The sequence below is a fragment of the Cricetulus griseus genome, chromosome 7 (assembly GCF_003668045.3).
Source record: "Cricetulus griseus strain 17A/GY chromosome 7, alternate assembly CriGri-PICRH-1.0, whole genome shotgun sequence".
In the NCBI taxonomy this organism is placed as follows: Eukaryota; Metazoa; Chordata; class Mammalia; order Rodentia; family Cricetidae; genus Cricetulus; species Cricetulus griseus.
In genome coordinates, this window is record NC_048600.1 from 33,147,641 (window position 1) to 33,170,981 (window position 23,341).

The 23,341-nt window shown below is 41.3% G+C and overlaps 1 protein-coding gene across 4 annotated transcripts in view; it reads left to right on the forward strand.

Annotated features, from left to right (window-relative positions):
• Positions 1–23,341, forward strand: part of Parn (poly(A)-specific ribonuclease) — a 155,708-nt gene that overhangs the window by 40,550 nt on the left and 91,817 nt on the right. For all 4 annotated transcript variants that reach the window (XM_027424757.2, XM_027424759.2, XM_027424758.2 and 1 more), the window contains exons 19-21: positions 13,956–14,011; positions 14,962–15,048; positions 19,294–19,368. In XM_027424757.2, the coding sequence (XP_027280558.1) occupies positions 13,956–14,011; positions 14,962–15,048; positions 19,294–19,368 (218 nt within the window). The remainder of the gene's footprint in view (positions 1–13,955; positions 14,012–14,961; positions 15,049–19,293; positions 19,369–23,341) is intronic.

Sequence of the window (23,341 nt, forward strand, 5' to 3'; positions counted from 1 at the left end):
TGGTCCAGGGGCTTGTTACCTAGGCAGCCTAACCAATGTGTAAGCTTCAGTTTCAGTGAGAGACTCTGTCTCAAAAAATAAGGTGGAGAGTGCTTGAGGAATATAACAAGTGTGCACGCTTTGCTCTCTCTGGCTGAGCTGATCTTGCATTTGCTCTGGCTGCTTTAGAGCACATTTCCCCCTGGCTTCACTTAACATTATAATAAAAAAGTAGTATGTGGAGGTGGAAAAAATCTATCAACTCCCAGATGCTTACTGGAGCAGCTTCCTTCCTTCATAGTGGGGATTATGTGGTGGAGGCTAACAAATTACTTCAAGCTTGGTACCTAAAATAGTAGAGGTGTTCTCATATTTAGAAGGCCCAAGTTCCAAATTAAGACATCAGCAGGGCTGTGTGCCCTCCAAGGCCTCCTCTAGCTTCTGCTGGTTGCTGGTGCTGTTGAGTATTCCTTTACTTGTGACCACATTAACACCTGCATCTACAGTCACAGAATGCTAATTCTAAAACATGTTCTATTTCTCTGTCTCTCTCAGAATACATGTGATAATATTTAGGGCCCATGTGGATAAACCATGTGGATATTCTTACTTAAAGGGCTTAATAACAATTACTAAGACCTTTCCCCCCAAATAATATGGCATTCACAAGTCCTGGGGATTAATAGTGGCCATTTTTTTGAAGGCTATCATTTTTTTTATCCCACTAGTAGTGATGTCAGCATTATTCATTGTTATTATTGTTATAGTTATTATTTTTGTTAGCCTGGGTCTCACTGTGTATCCCTGATTGGTCTGGTATTCTCTATGTAGACCAGGCTGGCCTCTTAACTCATGGAGATCTGCCTGCTGCTGCCTCTCAGGTGCTGGGAAGCACCATTCATGGCAAAAGCTTTATGTGTTCTTTCATTGGTCTTAACTTAGAGCAAGCGATCAATATTTCCAAGACTATGTAGTTTGTACCTGCTCAACAGTGAGCCATGACCTCTTAGAACTGCAACTGAGTGACCGAGGAGATAGCTCAGAGGATATAAAACCAGAGGCCATGTAAAAGATGGCTGGGCTTGGTGGCCCAGCTGTAGTCCCACCTCTCAGGAGGCAGACAGGGAATCCATAGAGCAAGCAAGCTAGCCAGACCTGCTGAAATGATGAGTTCCAGGGTCAGCAATAGACTCTGCCTCAGTGACTATTATAGAAAGCAATCCAAGAAGATACTGGATGTCAACCTTGGACTTCCACATGCATGTCTAAACACATACACATACACATCCCACATTCTACTCATATATGTACATATAAAAAACAAAAGAGTATTGTAATCCAGCTAGCAGATAACACACCCATTGAACACCTTCTACTATCTAGAATGTTAAATAAATTAATTGCCTTACTGACAGAAACTCTTACGGGCAGGTGATAATCTCTGTGTTTTAAAGTTGAGACATTTGTGCCTGGGGTAGCAGAGTCAGGGAAAGTGGGTCTGTCCTTGGCTGAGGATTTCATTCTTTCCTCTATAGCACAGAATCTGAACCAGGCAGATAGGGGGTTGTGTCTCTTAGGAGATTTCCTTTTCTCTCAGCATTTGACCTGAGCATTGATTCTGAAAGATGTATCTTTCACTGTTGGGTAGCATGAGAACCTGCTTCTTCTGACGTCAGTGATTCATAGACTCTTTGTATAATGTTTTTGTATAATGCTTAGTTTAACATTTTTATTTGATGTAATTTGATATGGTTCATTGGATGGAGTCTATTCCAATGAGCTATGGGTTCCATCTTTTTTTTTTTTTTTTTTTAATCTAAATTTTAGTTCAGTTGTGTTTAAGAAGGATATGCATTGACTTCTTGACAGATATGGGCAGTGCTTTATTTGGATTGAAAATTGTACCCTCTACCTGAATGAAATTAAAGTAAGCTATGACAGTAAGTCTCCCTTGCAAAGGAGGGTCAGTGAACTGAGTAAACATGTCCTGGCTGTCCTGGAACTCTATGTAGACCAGGTTGACCTAGAACTCAGAGATTGACCTACCTCTGCCTCTCAAGTGCTGCATGCACCACCACTGCCAGGCTGTGGCCATGATCTGTGGCCACATGGCTTTCTTCAATGTTCTGTTTTTCCAGTTGCCTTGAAAAATTCATTCTACTCAGAGCTCTTTATCAGGCAGCAGTCTCATTCCCCATATCTCTGCTGTGTGCCATCATAGACAGCTGTAATTTAATCAGCCCTTGGGAGCTGATTAACTACCACCCCATACAGGTGTCTGGGCTTCTTACTTTCAGGGTTGGATATTGATTCAGAGTGGCCATCCTGGTCTCTAGCCCCTTCCAATGGACCCAGAGCTCACCATCTCCATAGACTTTATGAAGCAGTTTGTGTTGTACATTTGATTGGGAGAGGGCCAAGAGAGGGGCTTGCAGAGGAGAGAGAGCTTGGTTAGCACTGGAAGCTTTGCTTTTGGCATCTTCTCTGCCCCCATAGTGGCCAAGGGTCATCAATGAGCATGGGAAAACCTTACCCCTCCCCCCTTTTCAGATAAGGGAGCTACTGCTAATTCAAGAATCTCAGCAAGCTGAGTAGGCAGTGGTAAGCATCATTTTAGTCAGGAAGTTGACACTCAGTTTTTTTGTTGTTTTTTTTTAACAGATTAAAGAAAAAACAAACAAAACCTCACAGTTTCTCAGGCCAAAATAAAAACCACTGCCATTTACTTAATTTCCAATATGTCTGTTCTGTTCTTGGTGTCTTTTGCTTTTACTAATGGAGATCAATATTTTCCATTTTTCAATTGATTATAGTACTGTGTAAGTTTACAAGTTAAAAATATACAGGCAGCACAGATGACTTAACAGTTGATAACACTTGCTGCTCTTGCAGAGGATCCAGGTTTAGTTCCCAGCATCCATGCAGTGGCCCTCTTCTGGTCTTCTTAGGAACCAGGCATGACATGGTGCTCATACATACAGGCAGTCATACACACACATAAAATTAAAATAATCATATATATGTATTATACACATGTATATATGTGAACCCATGAGAACCTATGAGGAAGAGGAGAAAGAGTTCACACACACACACATATGAAATTATGGTATATGAAATTATGGTAAACCTAGTGATTAGTGTTGTATAGTGAGCCTTTGTTGCCTTGTCGGGTGGAGACCTTCCCTTTGGACTTAGGTGTCTTGTCAGTATCTACCTCTATAGTATGATGTTTTCTTTCCAGAGCTGAGCAGAAGTAGGTTTTTCTTTTGTTTTTAAAGAAAGGGAAGGAATCTTACTGTGTTGTCCAAGTTAGACGCAAACCCCTGGCCTCTAGTAGTTCTTTTGCCTCAGCTCCCCCAAATAGCTGTGGTTACAGACTCTTGTCACTCTGCCTTGCTTGCCAACTATTATTACCACCTCCTGCTCCCCCTCCTCTTTTAGACTGATACTCACTGTGTACTGGCTATCCTGGAACTCCGTGTGTAGAACAGGTCCTTGAACTCTCAAAGCTCTGCTTGCCTTAAAGATGCACAACACCATCATACCTGGTTAGTAAGTTAGTTCGTTTGTCCTTTATTTTAGATTTATTCCTCCTCACCCCTCCTGTGTGTGTGTGTGTGTGTGTGTGTGTGTGTGTGTGTGTGTGTGTGTGTGTGTGTGTGTACACGTGTGTGTACGTGTGTGTACGTGTACCTGTACCTGTACCTGTACCTGTACCTGTACCTGTAGAGACTAGCTAGATGAGAGCATGAGAGCTCCTGAAGCGGAGTTAAAGGTGATGGTTGTGAGCCACCCAGAGTGGGATCTGGGACTGAACCTTCATCCTCTGCAAGAGCAGCAAGTGATCTTAACCGCTGAGCCATGATCTCTCTAGCCCCAACTACTTCTTCCAGTGATTTCCAGTATGTCTTACTCTCTTTCTCCCTGTGCCATACTGGAATGTCTCCTATTTAGCAGAAAATAGAGAACTATTTTCTTTCTTTTGTGATCAAACTCATTCTTTCCTTCCAACTTTGCAATGCAGAATTTTGCAGTTATCATCTGTTTCCATGCCAACTGTGTCCAAGCCCACCTGCTGGGTCTTGTTATTTAGTCTTGCCTAAGTTTTTAGCCCTCCAGCCTCAGTATATGTGCTACAGTATGCATGTGGAGGCCAGAGACAGCTTGCTGGAGTTTTTGTCTTCCACTATGTGAGTCCTGAGGATTGAACTTAGGCCTGCAGGCTTGGTAGCAAAGCTGTTACTCTCTGAACTATCTCACAGGATCTTCCATGTATCTTTTATTGTCACACCTCTGTGGTTCTGTGGACATTGTTGCATGTAGTGGGTTAACACTGTATTATCTTGTAACCTGTTTTGGGCAGGTAGAGAATGACTCAGATAAGCCATAGTTCAAGGGAAGCTGTTGTGTCATCAGAGCCCTCATCTGGATGGGAATAGGGGGAGGGGAGGAATCCTTGTCTGAAATTTGTTGGTTGGAGAATTTTGATGAAGGTTATGGTTGTCAGTTCTGTGTTGTATGTACTAGGGGTTTCTTTAGTGTGCCTTAGTGGCTAAAGCTTAATTTGTGGCCAATGCATAGAAATATGTTCAGCTTTTGCTAATGAGTTGTCAAATATTTCTCTCTCTCAAAAAGAGAATGAAGTCGGATATGTTGATTCACACCTGTAATCTCCCAGCACTTGGGAGGCTGAGGCAGGAGGATAATGAGTTCAAGGCCAGCTTGGGCAATATAGTAATACTGCATGTCAACTACAAAATAACAGAGAACAAACAAACAACAAACTGAGAATAGCAGTTATGAAGTAAGGGATAATTTTCCCTGAATTGTCTCTTTCAGAGAACCTAGTTGTAGTAGCGTGTCACGTCAGCCATTGAACTCACTCTGTGCTGCCCATGAGTCTGTTCCAGGCTCCAGTGAGGGAGGCATCCGCCCACATAGAGCCTCTCCTGCCCAGTGTGTCTCCTGTGGAGCCATGTTCTCTGGGAACTCACCTCCTCACTCAGGGAGGGCCTGGGTAGGGAACTTCCCAGTCTCAGAACTTGCCAAGGGCTAGGGAGTGATGAGCACTCAGCAACAGTGGCATAAGGAGGTGGGAAGCTGCTGGGAGAGTTTTCCTTAGGTTCAGCCAGCTCCACAGCCACTCAGCTACAGTATTAAAGTTACTTCACAGTTGTGAGGCTCTTTTTAGAGCCTCAGTACCAAGTCACATACAGATCTGGTTTCTATGTTCTACTTGCTTGTGGAGCTGTTCAGTTCTTTCCAGCCCAGAGATGAAGATTGAGGCAGTGGGAAAGGTGACAAGTGCTGTTAATAATTCATTTGAAAGTGGCTTCTATTAAAGAGCTGAGAAAGCAGACCTGATAGTCAAGGTTAACTTGGCATTTTCAGAGGAGATTTGACTGTTTTACCAGATTTTACTGTTTTAAACATTTCTGTCTTAGAGTTAGGGTTTCTGTTGCTGTGAAGAGACACCATGACCACAGCAACTCATTTTTTTTTTTTTTTCCCCCGAAACAAGGTTTTTCTGTGTAGCCCTGGCTGTCCTGGAACTCACTCTGTAGACCAGGCTAGTCTCAAACTCACAGAGATGGGCCTACCTCTGTCTCCTGACTGCTAGGATTAAAAGTGTACACCACCATCACCCAGTGACCACAGCAACTCTTATAAAGTAATACATTTAATTGGGGTGGCTCACTTATAGTTCAGTCCTTTATCATCATGGTGGGACATGGTAATGTGCAGGCAGACACGGCGCTGGAGAAGTAGCTGAGAGCCCTACATCTTGATAGGCAGACAACAGGAAGTGAACTGAGACACTGGGTGGTATCTTGAGCATATATGAGACCTCAAAGCCCACCTCTACAGTGACACACTTCCTCTAAGACCACACCTACTCTAACAAAGCCACATGTCTTGATAGTGCCACTCCCTTTGGTGGCCATTTTCTTTCAAACCACCACATTCTACTCCCTGGCCCCCAAATGCTTGTAGGCATATCATAATGCAAAACAAAAATAAAAACATACATTCAGTCCAACTTGAAAGGGCCCCATAGTCTATAATAGTCTCAAACTTGCTTCAAAGTTCAAATTCCCAAGTCTCTTCTGAGTTGCAGTTTTTAACTGTAATTCTCTTGTAAAATCAAAATCAAAAACAGACCACATACTTCCAACATATAATGGCACAGGATATACATTACCATTCCAAAATGTAGGGAAGGGAGCAAAGTGAGAAAATACTGGACCAAAATATGACCAAACCAGCAGGGCAAACTTAAATTCTGGATCTCCCCTGATGTCAAAGTGCTCTTCAGATCTCCAACTCCTTTCAGGTTTGTTGACTATAACACACTTCTCTCTTGGTCTGATTCCACTCCCTGTTAGCAGCTTTTCTCAACAGGTACCCCACGGCAGTAGCATCTCCAACATCTAGGAGTCTCCAAGGCAATCCAGGCTTCAACTTCACCCCTGATACATGCCTGGCCTCAGTGGCTTTCCTTAGACTCAGAGGCAAATTCTATAACCCCCTCTTCTCTTCTTAACTTCAGAACCATGTGGCTGAAGCTGCTGCTCGCTGGGACTGGAAATGCTCCTTGTTCACTTATATCATCACCTGCTTTCTGTTTTCCATCACTGCCTAAGCCTCGCTGTCCTGGAATTTAATTTGCTCTATAGACCAGGTTGTCCTCAAACTCAGAGACCTGCCTGCCTCTGCCTTCTGAGTGCTGGGATTAAAGGTGTTCCCCACCATTTCTAAGATTTTCTTTAGTTCCTTTTCACAAGTTGGAAATTTAGCTATGTGGTATCTTGCCCTGAGGTCACTACTCCCTTTATTTCTTAATCCATTTATCTCCTTGAACACAGGACTTAGCTCCATTCTACTTCTTGGTGCTCTGTTTCTCCTCAAAGTTTACATATTGATCATTTTCATTATAAATCTTATGAACACTAATAACCACATGACAGTCTATACTAGGTTGTTTTGAGATTTCCTCTGCCAACGGAATTAATCCAAACTCTTCACGTTAGCCTCAAGCAAACTTTTTGGACAAGGGCAAAAAGCAACCACATTCTTCAACAAAATATCACAAGATTGATTTCTAGACAACACACTAAAATTTATCACAATTTCAGAGAGGAGGCTCTTTATTCTTCAAGAAAATGTTCTTTCCAAAAGTTCTCTCTCAAAAGCTCTCTTTTAGATCTCTCCTTAAAAGTTTTCTCTAATAATTTTCCCTCTGCAAGCTCTCTGTTAAAATTCTCCTTCAAAAGTTCTCCTTATAAATTCTCCTAGAGTTCTTTCTAAATATTCTCTAGAAGTCTAAAACGTTCCAAAAAATTCCCTCAAGGTCCCTTCTAAAGTCTTCAAAAGTTCCTTCTTCTAAAGTTCTCCTAGATCTCACAAGCTTCTAGTTTTTATATCCACAGACATACTTGACAACTCTCTGACAATAGGGCATGCATATTTCTCAGAGCCAGGAAAGTAGCTAGGATCTTGAGAAAAGCAGGTGCCTCACGTCTCCCCCCTGGAAGTGACTTGCAAAACATCCTGGCAAGCTTAAGTCTCAGGGGAGACATGACTTGCTACACTGATTAAAGGGGGCTTCTCAGTGCTATATCAGAGGGAAAAGCTAAGGCTATGTAGTGTAAGAGGCTCTTGCTGCTGCCCCAATGAGAAGGAATTTCTTTCTCTAGGGCCAATTTGAGAATACAAAGCACCTAGTATATATTCTATATATAGCCAAATTCATAGTAACAAATACTCTGGAGTTGGTACCTAGAATATTAATTGCTGCTTGTGTAATAAATGATAAAGGCTCACAACATCTTACCCTTTTCCAGTTTATTAAAAAAACTGTGTAAATCTCTCTTCTTGGGCAGCATAAACTGTGGATAAATGCAAGTTTGAAGATGACTTAAAGAAGAATAATTGATTAACACACTGTTGGGGTTATTTGGGATGAATCCCATTGTGGTAAAAGGGGAGTGCTACTTCACCAGGGTTCTACAAAGATGACAGTGACTATTCAAAAGGCATGTATCCTCAAAGCTTTGCAAGTGGCATTTTCTCCAACAGAATGCATGATGATCTCGCTGGGTCACCCTAATGATTTGTCAATTGAGATCTCATTGTATGATCCCTGTGGCTTGTAGCAAAAATTCTTCTCTGGAACCTGGTGAGCCATCGCTCCATTTTTCAAATCATCAGGACCACTGTCTTCCATGCTCCTACTAGCATGACCCATTAAGCAGTGCTTCAAGCATTCCACTGCTTTCCTACTCCAAAGTACCAAAGTCCAAATTACTCCTAACAAAAACATGGTCAGGCCTGTCACAGTAATACCCAGTCCCTGGTACCAACTTCTGTTTTAGGGTTTCTTTTGCTTTGAAGAGACATCATGACAACAGCAACTCTTATAAGGGAAAATATTTAATTGAAATAGCAGCTTACAGTTCAGAGGTTCAATCCATTATTATCATGGTGGGACATGGCAGTGTGCAGGCAGACATGGTGCTGGAGAAGTAGCTGAGAATACTACATCTTGATAAGCAGACAATGGGAAGTGAACTGAGACACTGGGGAGTATCTTTAGCACATATAAGACTTCAAACCCTGCCATCACATTGACATACTTTCTCCAACAAGACCACACCTACTCTACCAAAGCCACACTATTAGAAGGTCATTTTCTTTCAATTGGGGCCATTTTCTTTCAAACCAAGTTTTATTACGTTTTTTTAAAAAACACTTATTTTTTTTTAAAGATTTATTTATTTTTTGTATATGAGTGCTCTATCTACATATACACCTTTATGTCAGAAGAGGGCACCAGATATCATTACAGATGGCTGTGAGCCACCATGTAGTTGCTGGGAATTGAACTCAGGACCTCTGGAAGAGCAGCCAATGCTCTTAACCACTGAGCCCTCTCTCCAGCCCCTCCTTCCTTTTTTTTTTTTTTATTAGTAAATTTTGTTCTTTGACAGTTTTGTACTGCTTCTCCACTCCCTGTCAGTTTCTCTTCTTTTCTGCAATTTCCTTTCTATATCCATTAATTTTTGTTTTGTTTTTCGCTCCAGAGTCTAACTAGGGCATTTCTAGTCACCTTGGGCTTGGACCAACCATTAAAGCTGATTATGCTCACCAGTGGCTGTATAGTTGGGGTTTACACTTTCTTCTTTAGTTGCTGGTAGTTCAGAAGTAAGTGGTAGGGCTTCTGAGTCTATTTCCTATCCATACTTGACTGTACTGCATCCTGATATGTGTGGGCCCAGTACCAGTAGGTGCAGTTACTGTGAATTCATAATGACATCCTGTATCCTGTTTAGGAGTTAAGTTCTGCAGTCCTTTACCCTGTCCTCTAGTTCTTTGTACATTCTTTCCACCCCTTCTTCCAAAATGTTCTACAAGCCTTAAAGGGTTGGTACAAATGTCTTGTTTAGGGCTGACCATTTAAATTACCTTCATTCTTAGAGTCTCTGTGTTTACCTCTGTTTGCTACAGAGAGATTAGGATGAAAGTATAACAAATGGAGTCCTGTCCAGGTGGAGAGATGCCTTTATCTAAGCCATTGAATTTAATCCATTGGGCCAAGCTAGGGACCCAGCTAGGGGACCACTCCCAGGAAGCCAGGTTCACCCCAAGATAATGTACTTTTCCTTTCTAGAATTTCTGCCTCCTAGGACATACACTCCTCATGAGCTGCCGTAATCTTTGGCTGGGTCTGCCAGCCCTTCCTTAGATAGAAAGGCATAACTGTTTCCTTTTCTTCTTTTCTTCCAGATGCTGGCCAGAGCCCAAGTATGCTTTTAAACTCTAACTAATGCTTTGGGCCTTCTTGCTCTTTCTAAAGCTCTCTTCCCTGCTGTGTGGCTGCCTGCTGCCAGGTGGCTGACCTCCATGCTGCCCTATCTCAGACACATGGCTTTTGTTCCTTTCCTTCTCCATTTCTCCCTCCTTTCCTGGCAACTGCAAGATTTACAGCTTGCTTGCCCTGGGGGTTTCTTTTTAAACTCTAATAACTTGTCCTCAAGATTCTGTTTGAGTCTGTTCTTTGCCCTTGAACTTCCCTTTGTGTCCTTTCTTAAGTTCTTTGATTAATAAAACCAAGAACCCCAAGAAGGGACCCTGATTTCTCTTGTATTATGATGCCTTCATGGGACCTTCCCAAGATTTCTGGTAACACTTCTTTCCTGCCTTTTAATTCTGATCATCGTGTACCCTAGGCAGTGTTAAGAGTTGCCTTTGTCTATGGGTATAAACGTAGGTATTTAAAAGGCAGTTTGATGATTTCCAGTTTAACTATTACTATTAGCTCTTAGGGCTCAAAACCTCTTCAGTCAGAGGTTTTTGCCCAGGTGTATTGTACTAGGCATGGCTCTCTTTTTGTGAAGCAGGCCCCACATCCAATCAGAGAATGTTTTGTTACATCCATAGTAGCTGTGCCACTATTGCACTACCAGGCACACCTTGCCTGGCTAGTTGGTGTTGCAGTTCACATAGGAGTTAAAACTGTTGATATCACCAGATGGTGGAGCATTTGGGAGGAAGAGGCAGGTGGATCTCTGTGAGTTTGAGGCCAGCCTTGTCTACAAGAATGACTTGCAAGACAGCCAGGGCTACATAGAGAAGTCCCATTTCAAAAAGCAAAAACAAAAGACTGTTGATACCTTTAACCACTCAGTAGCCAGTAAACTTTGAGTATTGCTTTGTTTATAGTATAGCAATGACCATTTTTTTGGTGGGGGAGGGTGGAGGGAGACAGAGTCTCAGAGTCTGAGGATTTCGGCATGTAGCCCTGAATGGCCTGGAACTTCCTTTGTAGACCTGGCTAGCCTTGAACTTATTTATATCTACCTGCCTTTGCCTCATGAGTGTTGACAGTATAAATGTGGACCACCACACCCAGCCCAACTTTTGTTCTTGAAATTCAGATTAAAAATTTAAATTACCATATATATCCCTTGCCTTTACATTTTTATTTTATTTTATGGTGCTAGAGATTGAACTCAGTACTTCATATAAGTACTTATGAAGTACTTAGGCATATAAGTACTTAGGCAAGTGATCTTCAATTAATCTCTACTACCCTTTCATTCATTAACTTTTAGCAAAAGGATAATAAGTGATAATTAAAAACTTCTTTTTAAGATTTATTTTATGTGTATGAGTGTTTGCTTGCGTGTATATCTGTGCATCATGGGCAAGCCTGGTGCTCTCAGATGCCAGAAAAAGGCCTTTGATCCTCTGAAACTAGAGTTATAAATGGTTGTGAACTGCTATTGGGTTCTGGGTACTGAACCTGCATCCTCTACAAGAAGAACAAACCGTCGAGCCATCCATCTCTCCAGCTCTGTTATATATTTTCTGGAGCCTCATTTTTTTTTTTTCCCACAGAATTTTAAAGTTTTATTTTATGGATATGGTTGTTTTGTCTACATTTCTCCGTATGTACCGGTGGTGTTGTGTGTGTGTGTGTGTGTGTGTGTGTGTGTGTGTGTGTGTGTGTTACTCAGAGTTCAAAAGAGGGCATCGGTTCCCAGCAGTTGTTAGCCACAATGTGCTGCTGGGAATCAAACCCAGGTTCTTTGCAAGAGCAGTCAGTGCTCTTAATCTCTGAGCTGCTCTCCAGCCCCAATTCATAATTTTTCAAACATTTATTATTATTGTCTTGTGCCCATGCTGTATATGTGAGTGTTTTTGCCATGACATGTTTGTGAAGATTGTCTTTGGGGTATCATTTCTCTCCTCCTTCCTTCACACGGGCTTTGGAGAATCAGACTCAGGCTGCCAAGCTTATATGGCAAACACCTTTACCTGTGGAGCTATCTTGTTGGTCTGAAGTGATTATTTTTCCTTTAATTTTATCTTCAGATTTGGGGAGACTATCTAATAAATCTACTAAAAGGAGAACTGGAAATTATACAGAATATAAAACTGCTCCCCCCTTGAATCTTGCAAAACATGCCAGGCTCTGGGTGGTGAGGATAATGACAGCTGCCCAGTCAGTCAGATCTGCTGTGCTGCATGCTTGTGTTCTGTCACTTCCTAACAGAATGTAAGGAACATTGATTCATTTGGGTGACATCCTTTACATAAGCAGAATAGGGGATCTAGACTGTGATTGTGAGCTAAAAAGAAATTTGATTTCTTAGCTGTAGGACCTGGTTTATTGTTGGCGGCCATACAAGTTCTCCAGCCACCAACTACTGTGAGCTCCTTTTCTGACAGTGGCAGTACAGAGTTGTTCTGCTGATGGCTCATCTGTGAGCTAATTCTACCCTGCTTGGCTTTGGATGCTTGGTAATAATGTGCCTTAATTGCAGGTCACTGAAGCCAAACTAATTGCTTGTTGGGCACTTAAATTGCCTTTTTAATTTGATGCATAATGGTTCTTCTAACAGAAGCACACAATATATTGTTATCTAAGTACAACTCATTAGTATCATTGTAGACACAACAGGAAGCCTGATTTTGTTCATAATTTAGCTACTATAGGAAAATGAAAAGACATTGCAGACAGATTAATTAACAAGTACTGTTTTTTAAGTGTGCTTTTTTATCCACTTCAGAAACTATACATAAAATATTGCTATGGGCTGGGTGGTGGTGGGGCATGCCTTTAATCCCAGTACTCAGGAGCCAGAGGCAGGTGGATCTCTAAGAGTTCGAGGCCAGTCTGGTCTACTAAGCAAGTTCCAGGACAGGTTCCAAAACTACACAGAGAAACCCTGTCTCGAAAAACCAAAAAAAGAAAAAAAAAATGCTTGCTATACTTTTTATTTGTGTGATGGCCATGTGTGTGGGGTTTATGCACTTGTGTGTTTGAGGGATGGGCTGTATGGCCAGGTAAGTGAGTGTACCTGTGTATGAATGGAGGCCAGAGGATGATGTTGGATACCCTCCTTTATTAGTCTCCACATGGTCCCCTTGAGACAGTCTCTCTTGTTGGCAACCAGCAAGCCCCAGGGATCCCCTAGTCCCATAGTGTTTATATTACAGGTATGTGCAGCCACAGCCTGGCTTTATCCGTGGAAGCTGGGGATTTGAACCCAGGTTCTTAAGCTTGCATAACAAATATTCCTACCCACTGAGTCATCTTCCTAGCCCCATGATAACTTTCTTTATCAAGGATTGTTTTGTGCTTCAGATATATTTTACATGGCAATAATGATATGAGCATTTGAAACAGTCACTTATTTCAGTCCGTGGGATTTACCCTACATCCAGTAACATTGTATTTCATAAAAAAATAAAAATAAATGAATGTTATCCTCCCTTCACAAATATGATTGTGTAGGAATCTTTTCATATGTTGGTGAACAGTTAATACTTGTTTTCTTGTTGTTTTTTGGACTAACTAGTAGGACAGTGCTCTGCACAGGATTTCCTTTCAACTTTTCATTAACAATTTCATTAATCTAGTTGGTATTTTTTGAGAAACTACTGAGTGCCTGGAACTGTTGTAGGTGTTGGGAGATACCACAATTTGTATTTTTATCTTTATGATAAATATTTAGCTCAAGAGGAAAAAAAAATCTCTGAAGTGAATTTTAATAATCCTATTTTGTTTTTTAGAAATAGAATACGTGTCTTTGTTACTTGTCTGTTGCTGTGACAAAACTCCATGGCCCAGACAACTTACACAAGAAAGCACTTCATGGGCTAATGGTTTCAGAGGGTTTGAGCTCATGAGGGTGGAGCAGAGGAGGTGTGGTGGCAGGAATGTGCAATGGGGAGGTGGCAACATGTGGGTGATGACACAAGTCTTTCTTCCCCCAAGACCACAGCTCTTAACCCTCTGACATTTCTAAAGCCGAGGACTACATAGGCAAACAGGAGCCCAGGGAGCCCATTCTCCCCCAGGCCATCACAGTAACAAGTAGCTTCTACTAAAATTTTAATATATTCTTTTCTTTTTAATTAAAGAAATTAGTTTGTTACCTGAATATTTGTTTTTCTTTTGGTAGGTTATTTCTTATGAGGGTCATGGACATTCCATATTTAAACTTGGAAGGGCCAGACTGTAAGTATATTTTGACCTCCTCATTTCATCTCTAGTTATCAGAGTCTGAAAGGGTTACCAGGAAAAAGTGCTGACAAAGAGCTCTTTACTTAAAAAGATGGGCAGTGGTTTGTGGTTGGTAGGGATTACATACAAAAGTTCATGAGACCCTTGAGCCTTCATTACATTTCCAGGCTGTATATAAATATATCTCATAGCCTAGAAAAAATATATATTCACAGTTTCATCCCCCAAACTTGAATCATTTCCAATACATATTTTAAAAATGTGCTGTCTATGTCAGTTGTTAAATTTTCTGCTTTCTAGTTATTTATGCGTATATTTAAATTAAGCAAGTTGATTTTTTTTTAATTGCTGTCAATCAAATTGTTGTGAATTACCTGACGCATAAGAACAGCCTGCTAATGCCTGGATGTGGCAGTGTACACTTGGAATCCCAGCACTTGGGAGCAGAGGTAACACTACTGGATTTTTGTGTCAGCCATGTCTACGTGGTGGTACAAATTCTAATGATCTTCTTCGGAGTTGTTTGGTAACCATGAAACATCTGTGATAATTCTTCAAGGTACTGTGGGTAGTTTAATGAAAGAATCTGTGCTTGCCAGTATGGTGATGCACACTTATAACCCTAATATTCTGTGGGCTGAGGCAATCAAAAAACCTCTGACTTGCCTTGGTCCCTTGCCAGAAGCCAGCCTTGTCCACCTTGTTCTACTGGAGGTCACTGCTTAGGCTAGACTGTTGGCCAGAGAGTCACAGGATGGATCCTCTTGTTTATCCCTCCCCAGTACTAGCACTTGGAGCACACTCCTTTATGTCCACCTTTTTATGAGGGTCTGGAGATCAAACATAGGCTTGTGTGTCAAGCGTCTTACTAACCGAGCTATTTCTCTAACCAATAATTTCATCACTTTTCAACTGTTGCTTTTCTGTTACTTTTTATCTTGTAGTACAGCCTAAACGTGATCATGTTCTCCACGTGACATTCCCCAAAGAATGGAAAACCAGTGACCTTTACCAGCTCTTCAGCGCCTTTGGTGAGTACAAAAAAGTTGCCATGACTGTTTTAAGGTTTGCCCTTCTCCTGGTGTGTAGATGGTCAGAAGGAGATCATGTAAAAAATTTCTAAGTCCATATGTAGGGTTAATTTCAGCCACAGAATTGTCCTGTCCTAATATGATCAGAGGTGCATTGTGTAACCCTTGCTGACAGAGTACATGGACCATCACTATGTCTGCCCTTACTGCTGATGAGGGAAAACAAACCTAGACCAGAGTAAATAATTTTTAAGACTAAATTCAGAAAGAATGTTTGTTTTATACTGACAAGCAGTCTCTACATGAGATTAATAATGAAAGCAGCAAACACAGATGTCTGAACAGACCAAGACTCCAGGTGTGTGTAAGGTAGACAGTTCCTCTCATTCTCGGGCCACAAGTCATGTAGTTATATCTCTCAGGGTTTGTGAATGGGCATCTTTATTCTTTTTGGGAATTCTTGAATAAAGTGAAGGCTGAAAACTGATCAGTAGTAGGATGCTCAGTAGTATTTGTATATTCTCAAAAGATTTACTATGCAGATATTTAAGAAAATATTCATAGGCTGATGAGGTGGCTCAGTGTTTGTTGTGCAAACTTGGTGATCTGAGTTCAATACCTGGAACCTGCATAAAAGTGAAAGGAGAAACCCAACTCCACAAAGTTGTCTCTGACCTTTTTTTTTTTTTTTTTGTTTTTGTTTTTCGAGACAGGGTTTCTCTGTAGCTTTGGAGCCTATCCTGGCACTTGCTCTGGAGACCAGGCTGGCCTCGAACTCACAGAGATCAGCCTGCCTCTGCCTCCCGAGTGATGGGATTAAAGGCCACCAATTCCCAGCATGTCTCTGACCTTTTATATGTGTGCTGTAATAGACATAATAGTAATTGTCTTAATTAGGGTTTCTATTGCTGCAGTGGAACACCTTGACCAAAAAGCAAGTGTGGGGAGAAGGGTTTGTTTGGCATACACTTCCACATTGCAGTCTATCACTGAAGGAAGCCAGGGCAGGAACTCAAACAGGGCCTGGACCTGGAGACAGGAGCTGATGCAGAGGCCGTGGAGGGGTGCTGTTTACTGGCTTGCTCTCCGTGGCTTGCTCAGCCTGCTTTCTTATAGCAGCCAGGAACAGCAGCCCAGGGATGGCCCCACAAACAATGGGCTGAGAGCTACCTCATCAGTCACTAAATCATTTTCTTAAAAATGCCCTACAGGCTTGCTTACAGCCTGATCTTAAGAAGGCTTTTCTCTTAATTGAGGCTCCCTCCTCTTTGATGACTTTAGCTTGTATTGGCATGAAACCATCCAGAACAGTAATGAATAAAATAATATACTTAAAGTGTATATGGAGAGGTATAGACATTTAAGAAAACATTTAAAGCATATTATAATACTTAGATTAAACAAGGATAGGAAATAGGATCTTGTATAATTAACACTATTTTTAAAAACAACATAGAGAAAGCAGAAAGAAATGAAGGAAGACATATTCTACATTCACCACTGAATATTTTATTATTATTCATTAAAATATCTGTATGGTTTTTTTTTTTGGCCTGCATTTCTATATTAGCACCATGTGTATGCAGTGCCCCAGAGGTCAGAAAAGGGCATCGGATCCCCTGATACTGCAGCTGTGAACCTCCATGTGGGTGCGGGGGAATTGAACCCAGGTCCTCTGAAAGAGCAGTCAGTGCTCTTAACGGCAGAGCCATCTCTCCTACCATATCACTGAGTATTTTGCAGATGTTCTTTTTGTTTTCTAACCTTTCCTGTCTTTTCAAAAATACCACAAATTACAGTTAAAAACTGTGAAAGCTGGTGTTAAAAAAAAAAAAAAAGCAGGCGTATTTCTAGAAAGTCATCTTGTAGATGATCTCTGCCCTTTGAAATCCTACCCCACTTTTTAATTTAGCTGCAGAGAGAGAAAGGCAGTGGCCCCAGGCTCATCTCCTTTGGAAGTGCCTGCTGTTTTCATATGTTTTGATCCTATATAGTCAGGCTTTAAGTGCTAAAGTAAGTTAAATGCTGCAGCTAGGCATTTTTATTTTGTCTCAGTTTAGTTAACTAAAACAACTCTGTCATGTATTTTTTGTTTTTTGGTGGTGGATAACTCCATAAAAATATATTTGATGGTAAAGGTCTACAACCACAGCATTAGAAAGGCTTTTCTGACTGTTTAGAAATTCATTGAGCTTGGTGGGTGTGATAGGACAGAGGCAGAAGGATCTCTGTGAGTTCTAAGCCAGCCTGGTCTACAGAGGAAGCTCTGGAACAGCCAGGATTAGATAGAGAAACCCTACCTTTAAAAAAGATCATTGTGTGGTATGGACTTTGGATCTAGTTAATTTTGGTGTGTGATTTTTTTTTTTTTTCAAGTTCTTTACAAAAAACGTTTCAGTAAGTCAAATAAACATTAACTGTGTGACCTTGGGCATGTGTTCTCGAATCAGAAACAACACTAACTGTAATAGCAATAAGAACATCTTTGTGGCCTTGGCATGGTACTAGGATGGAAAGAGCTGGCCCTGGAAGGTGCTCAGCACTGTAGCAGCAACTGCTATTCAGAAGTTGACTAGCACTTTTTATCTAAAGAGGCAGCTGCCCCCTCGAGGCAGAGAGGCAGCCAGCCTACTGGCAGGCAAGTCAGTGTGTCCTCTTACTGGGAAGCTGCAAGTGAGAGATTTTGTACTGTTTTGTTTTTCACTTTGACAGGTTTTAAAAATTTCCCAGCCTTTGAAAGTCTTAGAAGAATGAATTTTCTTTTATTGTTAAATTCCAGTGCTGCTTACCCATTGTTAAAGTCTGGTGCTCTGTATATTCCCAAGGACAGTGGTGGCAGAAGCACAAATTCTCATCTCCTCTGCAGGTGCCAGGGCTCTGCCTTGGGTTCTCTTTCTGCTTAGACATACTGTTTGCTTCAGTGTAGTACTTTTTGCTACTGTTTCTCACTGACTGTCTCTGTCTTGGTTTTTCTCTCTCCAAATCCTTAATCTTTTAAATTACAGGTGTGTATGCATGTATTCTCGTGCACATGTATGTGATGGATTGCATGTGAAAATCAAAGTCAGAGGACAACTGGTAGGAATCAGCTCTCTTCCATTTTGGAAATGGTCAAATTTGGCCGAAACACTTTTATCCACAGAGCCATCTCAATAGCTTTCCCGCTCTGCATTCTTCTTTTCCTTGTCCTCCATTCTCATTTCCTGGACTGAACACTCAATTTTCCTTCTGTCAATTCAAAATCAACATTCATATTCAAAGTCTGTGTCTTTGGAGCAGCTTACTTTTGGTTGCCATTGGAAGCTCACCACAGCCTGGTGTGTTATGGAAAATGGCCTGTTTTGGCTCAGAGCTCTTTCTATTAGTTTGGAGTCACAGCCTTGTTGCTGTCAGAGTCCCCAGGCAGCACAGGGCATCTTAGAATGAGAGAGAAACACAGGCCCTTGTGCATGTGTCTGTCAGGCTCCTCCTCTTCTTGTATGGCCAGCAATCCTCCCATGAGGGGCACCGCCCTGATGAGCTCACTATGCTGTCACTCCCCAAGGCCCCACTGCTAAGTATTGAGTCAATTATACTTCCATTTATTTTCTCCCTTGATGTTTCCATTGTCTGAATACCTGAGATTAAGTGTCAACATGGGACAGGAACAAAATACCCAAACTGTAGCAGTCTGTAAAATGAAGTGGTATTAGCAATTTTGATTGTATGTGCTGTCTCTCTCTCTAGCAATTTTGATTGTATGTGCTCTCTCTCTCTCTCTCTCTCTCTCACACACACACACACACACGCACGCACGCGCGCGCGCGCGCGCGCGCGCATGTGCTCCTCATAGACCATTAGGGAGGTCAGTGGAGGAGGTGGGACATCCTGCTGTGGCACAGGATCTCTCACTGAACATGAAGCTGTCCTAGTCTGGCTGGCCAGTGGCCTTCTGAGATCCTCTTGTTTCTAGCACTCAGTGCTGGAGATATGGCCCTGGCTATTTTTATATGGATGCTGGGGGTTTGAACTTAGGACTCTGTGCTAGCACAAGTGTTTTTATGCACTAAGCCATCTCCTTGCCTCTTGAAATTTTAACAGAAGTAAGTAGTGGATTGAAGTTTTCAGTATGCAACTAGTGTTCAGGTCTCTAGTTTTACACCAGCACGTCATTTCTCTTGACTCTACTGAAATACACCAGTCTGAGCTATTGTGTGGGTCTCTAAATGCTCAGACACTCACTTTGTTTTTATTCACCATTAACAGGTAACATCCAGATATCCTGGATTGATGACACATCAGCCTTCGTTTCTCTCAGCCAGCCAGAACAAGTACAAATTGGTTAGTGTCCTAGACATTATTTTGCGTGTTAATGTGATGGGGGGTTCACCTTCAGTTTGAAAGCTGTGGTTTCAGGCAGCTGGTTCATTGGCATTGCTGCTTGGTTAATTTTGAGCTTGCCAGTGAAATAAAGGAAAAAATTAGTAAGTGCATCATACAGAGAAGTATTGTGGATTCATTATTCTAAAGATATTTAAACTGTGACTCAAGACCCCATGTATCATGTGACTGAATGTGGGGTTTGAAAATTTGGCAATAGGGCAAGGCTTCTGAGCATGCCATGACCAAACAATTGGAAATCAAATGCTAGTGAACTGGAGGCAGTGCTTGTCCATGTTGGCCATGGCTTCACTCCAGCTTTCATTCTGAGCACACAGCATGTGTGTCTGGTGCTGTGCTGCACACGCCCTCTGTGATGCGGCTTCCTCGTCAGCTGCCTGAAACACCTTGGATTCCAGATTGGCGTATGTTCTGATTGCAGTGTTTTAATGTACTTACAGTTTCCTGCTGTGCAGAAGCATAATGGTTTAATTATGGGAATCAAAGAGGTCACATTTTCTTACTGACAAATTAATTAATACAAATTTGGTTTATATTGTGTTAGATGAGCACATTCACCTCATTAGAATATAAATTATTTTTGTCTTTAACAAATGACAAAATTATATGTATACCAAAATGGGTTTTGTTGCTGTTGTATTTTTTTTTTTAAATGAAACAAAACAGAGCCTCACTATGTAGACCAGGCTGGCCTTGAACTCACAGAGCCTGCCTGTGCTTCCCAAGTGATGGGATTAAAGGTCTAAGCCACCACATCTGACTACCAAAGAATTGTTTTAATTTAGTTTTTTAATGACTTATTATCAGTAAATGTTTGATCAGTCTACCTATTTAAAGTTTTTATTATTTGGTGTGGTTTTTTGTTTTTGTTTTTTGTTTTTTTTTTGGTTTTTGAGATAGGAAGGGTTTTTCTGTGTAGCTTTGGAGCCTGTCCTGGAACTCACTCTGTAGACCAGGCTGTCCTGCATTCACAGAGATCCACCTGTCTCTGTCTCCCAAGTGTTGGGACTAAAGGCGTGAGCCACCAGTGTCTGGCATTTTTGTTTGTTTTTATTTTTTACTGTTTATTTTATTTGTATGGGTGTTTTGCTAGCATGTATTTCTGTTCACCACATATATGCCTAGTATCTGTGGAGGCCAGAAGAGGACATTGGATCCTATGAAACTGGAATTGGACCTCCTGAATCAGCAGCTTTTTGTGTTGTGTTGTTTTGAGACACGGTTTCTTTATGTAGCCCTGTCTGTCCTTGTTGTGAGCTGCCATGTGGATCCTGGAAGAGCAATGTGCTTTTAACCACTCAGCCATCTCTCCAGCTCATCACTGTTTTACATGCTTGTTTGTCCTGGGTCAGTTTCTCAGGTAGACAGGATTGCACTAGGAGGAGTTTCAGAACCCTGTGTTAGATGTAACACTTGGTCTGTTTCCTCACTTGCATCTGTTATGCTCCTGTCCTAGTGTGCCTTTTTCTAAAATAAATTGTAGATATACTTTGAGAATTTGAAGTAGCAAATTGAAGGGAGGGAGGCAGGGTAGCACCACCTGTTAGTCTTTACTCTTCCTTTTGTCTGTGGTTAGCTGTGATTTCTCCATGCCATTAAACCTGCATCAAATGTTCTTTTTACAAGCAAAGTGAATGACATTTTATTTGCTTCTAAATAGGCTTCTGAAGAGATGAATCACCACATCTTTTGTTGATCCTTAAAAAAATTTGACATTAATTCTACTACCTTTTTAAAGTTTGTTTATTCAGTTTTTTTCTTTTCTTTCTTTTAATGTAAAAGAGTATTTGCCTGCTTGTGTGTCTATGAACCACACATATGGGCCTAGTGATTTTGAAGGCTAGAAGAGGGCATCAGGTTCCCTGGGACTGGAGTTTCAGGTATTTGTGAGCCACCATGTAAGTGTTGAGAGTTGAGCCTGGGTCATCTACAAGAGCAGCTTGTTCTTTTAACCATGGAGCCATCACAGCTTCAGCTTCTAAGCATACTATCTTAAAGTGAAAAGGTCTTTGAATAAAAAATTGAGCATGTGTTTTTAAGTTACATATGTAATTGGATTTCAAGCACCTTGGTAATACTCATTTTAAAGGTGTGAACATTTTTAAGTGATGTGTCTGCTTTTTATTTGAAGTGCCAAATGCTAGCTTAATGCCATTTTGATGCTGTAATGCTTTAAAATTTTGAACTTCTACAAAGATGCAAACTCAGGTTGAGCTATTTTGATATTTCTCTTTAATTTTCAATATCTCAGGAATACAGGATTTGTTGTAGAGGTAAAAGCTTAGACTTGTGTCAGTACTATTCAGTCATGTGAAGTATGTGACGCCAACATTGCTATTTAACCTGCAGAGTTCTGTTTATCTCTGTATTATAAGCATGATAGTGTGGACCTGTTTGGGCTGTTGTGAACACTGACATTTACTAGCTTGGTGAGCTTGTATTCTGGCTGCTTGATAGCAGTGAAATTTCAGTGTGCTGTGTTCTTTATAAATACATGACAGCAAAGATCATATTAAATGTGGGCATAAAGGATGCTGCCTGTATATTTTCAGTTTTTGCTTGGACAAATGCTTTTACTCTCCATTCCTCCACTCTTCTTATAGAAGACTTATAATGCAAAGAATTCAGCTTATTAGAGCAATGATGATGCCTTCAGGGGGGATCAGGGACCAGAGATGCATGCTGTAGAGAGGCTGCAGGGTTAACAAAAAGAAAGTAAGGAGAACTCTGACTGAAGTGTGGCTACACCCACTCTGCTCAGTGTGCTTTCTGCATCAGTGACTAGAAGTAAGGAATGTTCAGGCTGTTAGTTGACTGACTTGGGGACTGATGGTAGCCCAGTCATTTGTCAGCATGTATCCTTGGGTGAGTTGCATAAACTCCTGGGCCACAGGTTTCTAGTCGGTTACAGGGTCATGATCACAGTCCCCACTCAGGTGGCTGCAAAGATGCATTGAAGTTGACACTAAGTTCCCAGCAGAGTCCTGGCAAACGGTCATGGCTTGTTAAGATGTTTAATTCTGGTCCTTTCTGTTGGCACTAGGGATGAGACTGTGTGAAAGTGTTTTGAAGTCTACAGAGCACCAACTAGTGTTATTGCACTAAAAAGCATAATTTGGTCATTCATGTATATGATTTATCAGTATTTTTTAATACTATTTTTGATGCCAAATAATGATTATTCCTTGACTTGCTGGAAAATTCTTTGAAAAGTAACTTTTTTGTTTTGTTTTGTTTGGTTTGGTTTTTCAAGAAAGGGTTTCTCTGTGTAGCTTTGGAGCCTATCCTGGCACTTGCTCTGGTGACCAGGCTGGCCTCGAATTCAGAGAGATCCACCTACCTCTGCCTCCCAAGTGCTGGGATTAAAGGCATGCACCACCAACGCCCGGCTGAAAAGTAATTTTTTAAAAAATGATTTATTCTATTTTGTGTGTGTGTGTGTGTGTGTGTGTGTGTGTGTGTGTGTGTGTGTGTGTGTGTTTATACATGTACACACATGAATGGGGTATCCGGAAAAAGTCAGAGAAGGATGTTGGATCCCCAGGAAATGGAGTTATACATGGTTGTGAGAGACCTGACTGAGAATTGGGAACCAAACCTGGGTCCTCTGGAAGAGCAGTGTGAGCATTTGCCATTGAGCTGGTTCTGTAGCCCTTGAGCAATAGCTTTTTGTGTCATTTTGTTTTGAAACAGGGTCTCTCTATGAAACTGTCCTAGATCTTGCTATGTATAACAGGCTTGTTTTGAACTCTGTCTCCTGGGTGCTAGGATTAGAACCACACCCTGCTCTCATAGTAACTTTTAAGCTAAGTATTTTATTTAGTGATACCGATGTCAGTAGTTATGTGTCAGAGTGATGTGGCCATGTGGTTTTGATTGTTTGGTTGTATTGCCTCCCTGAGGACAGTACTGG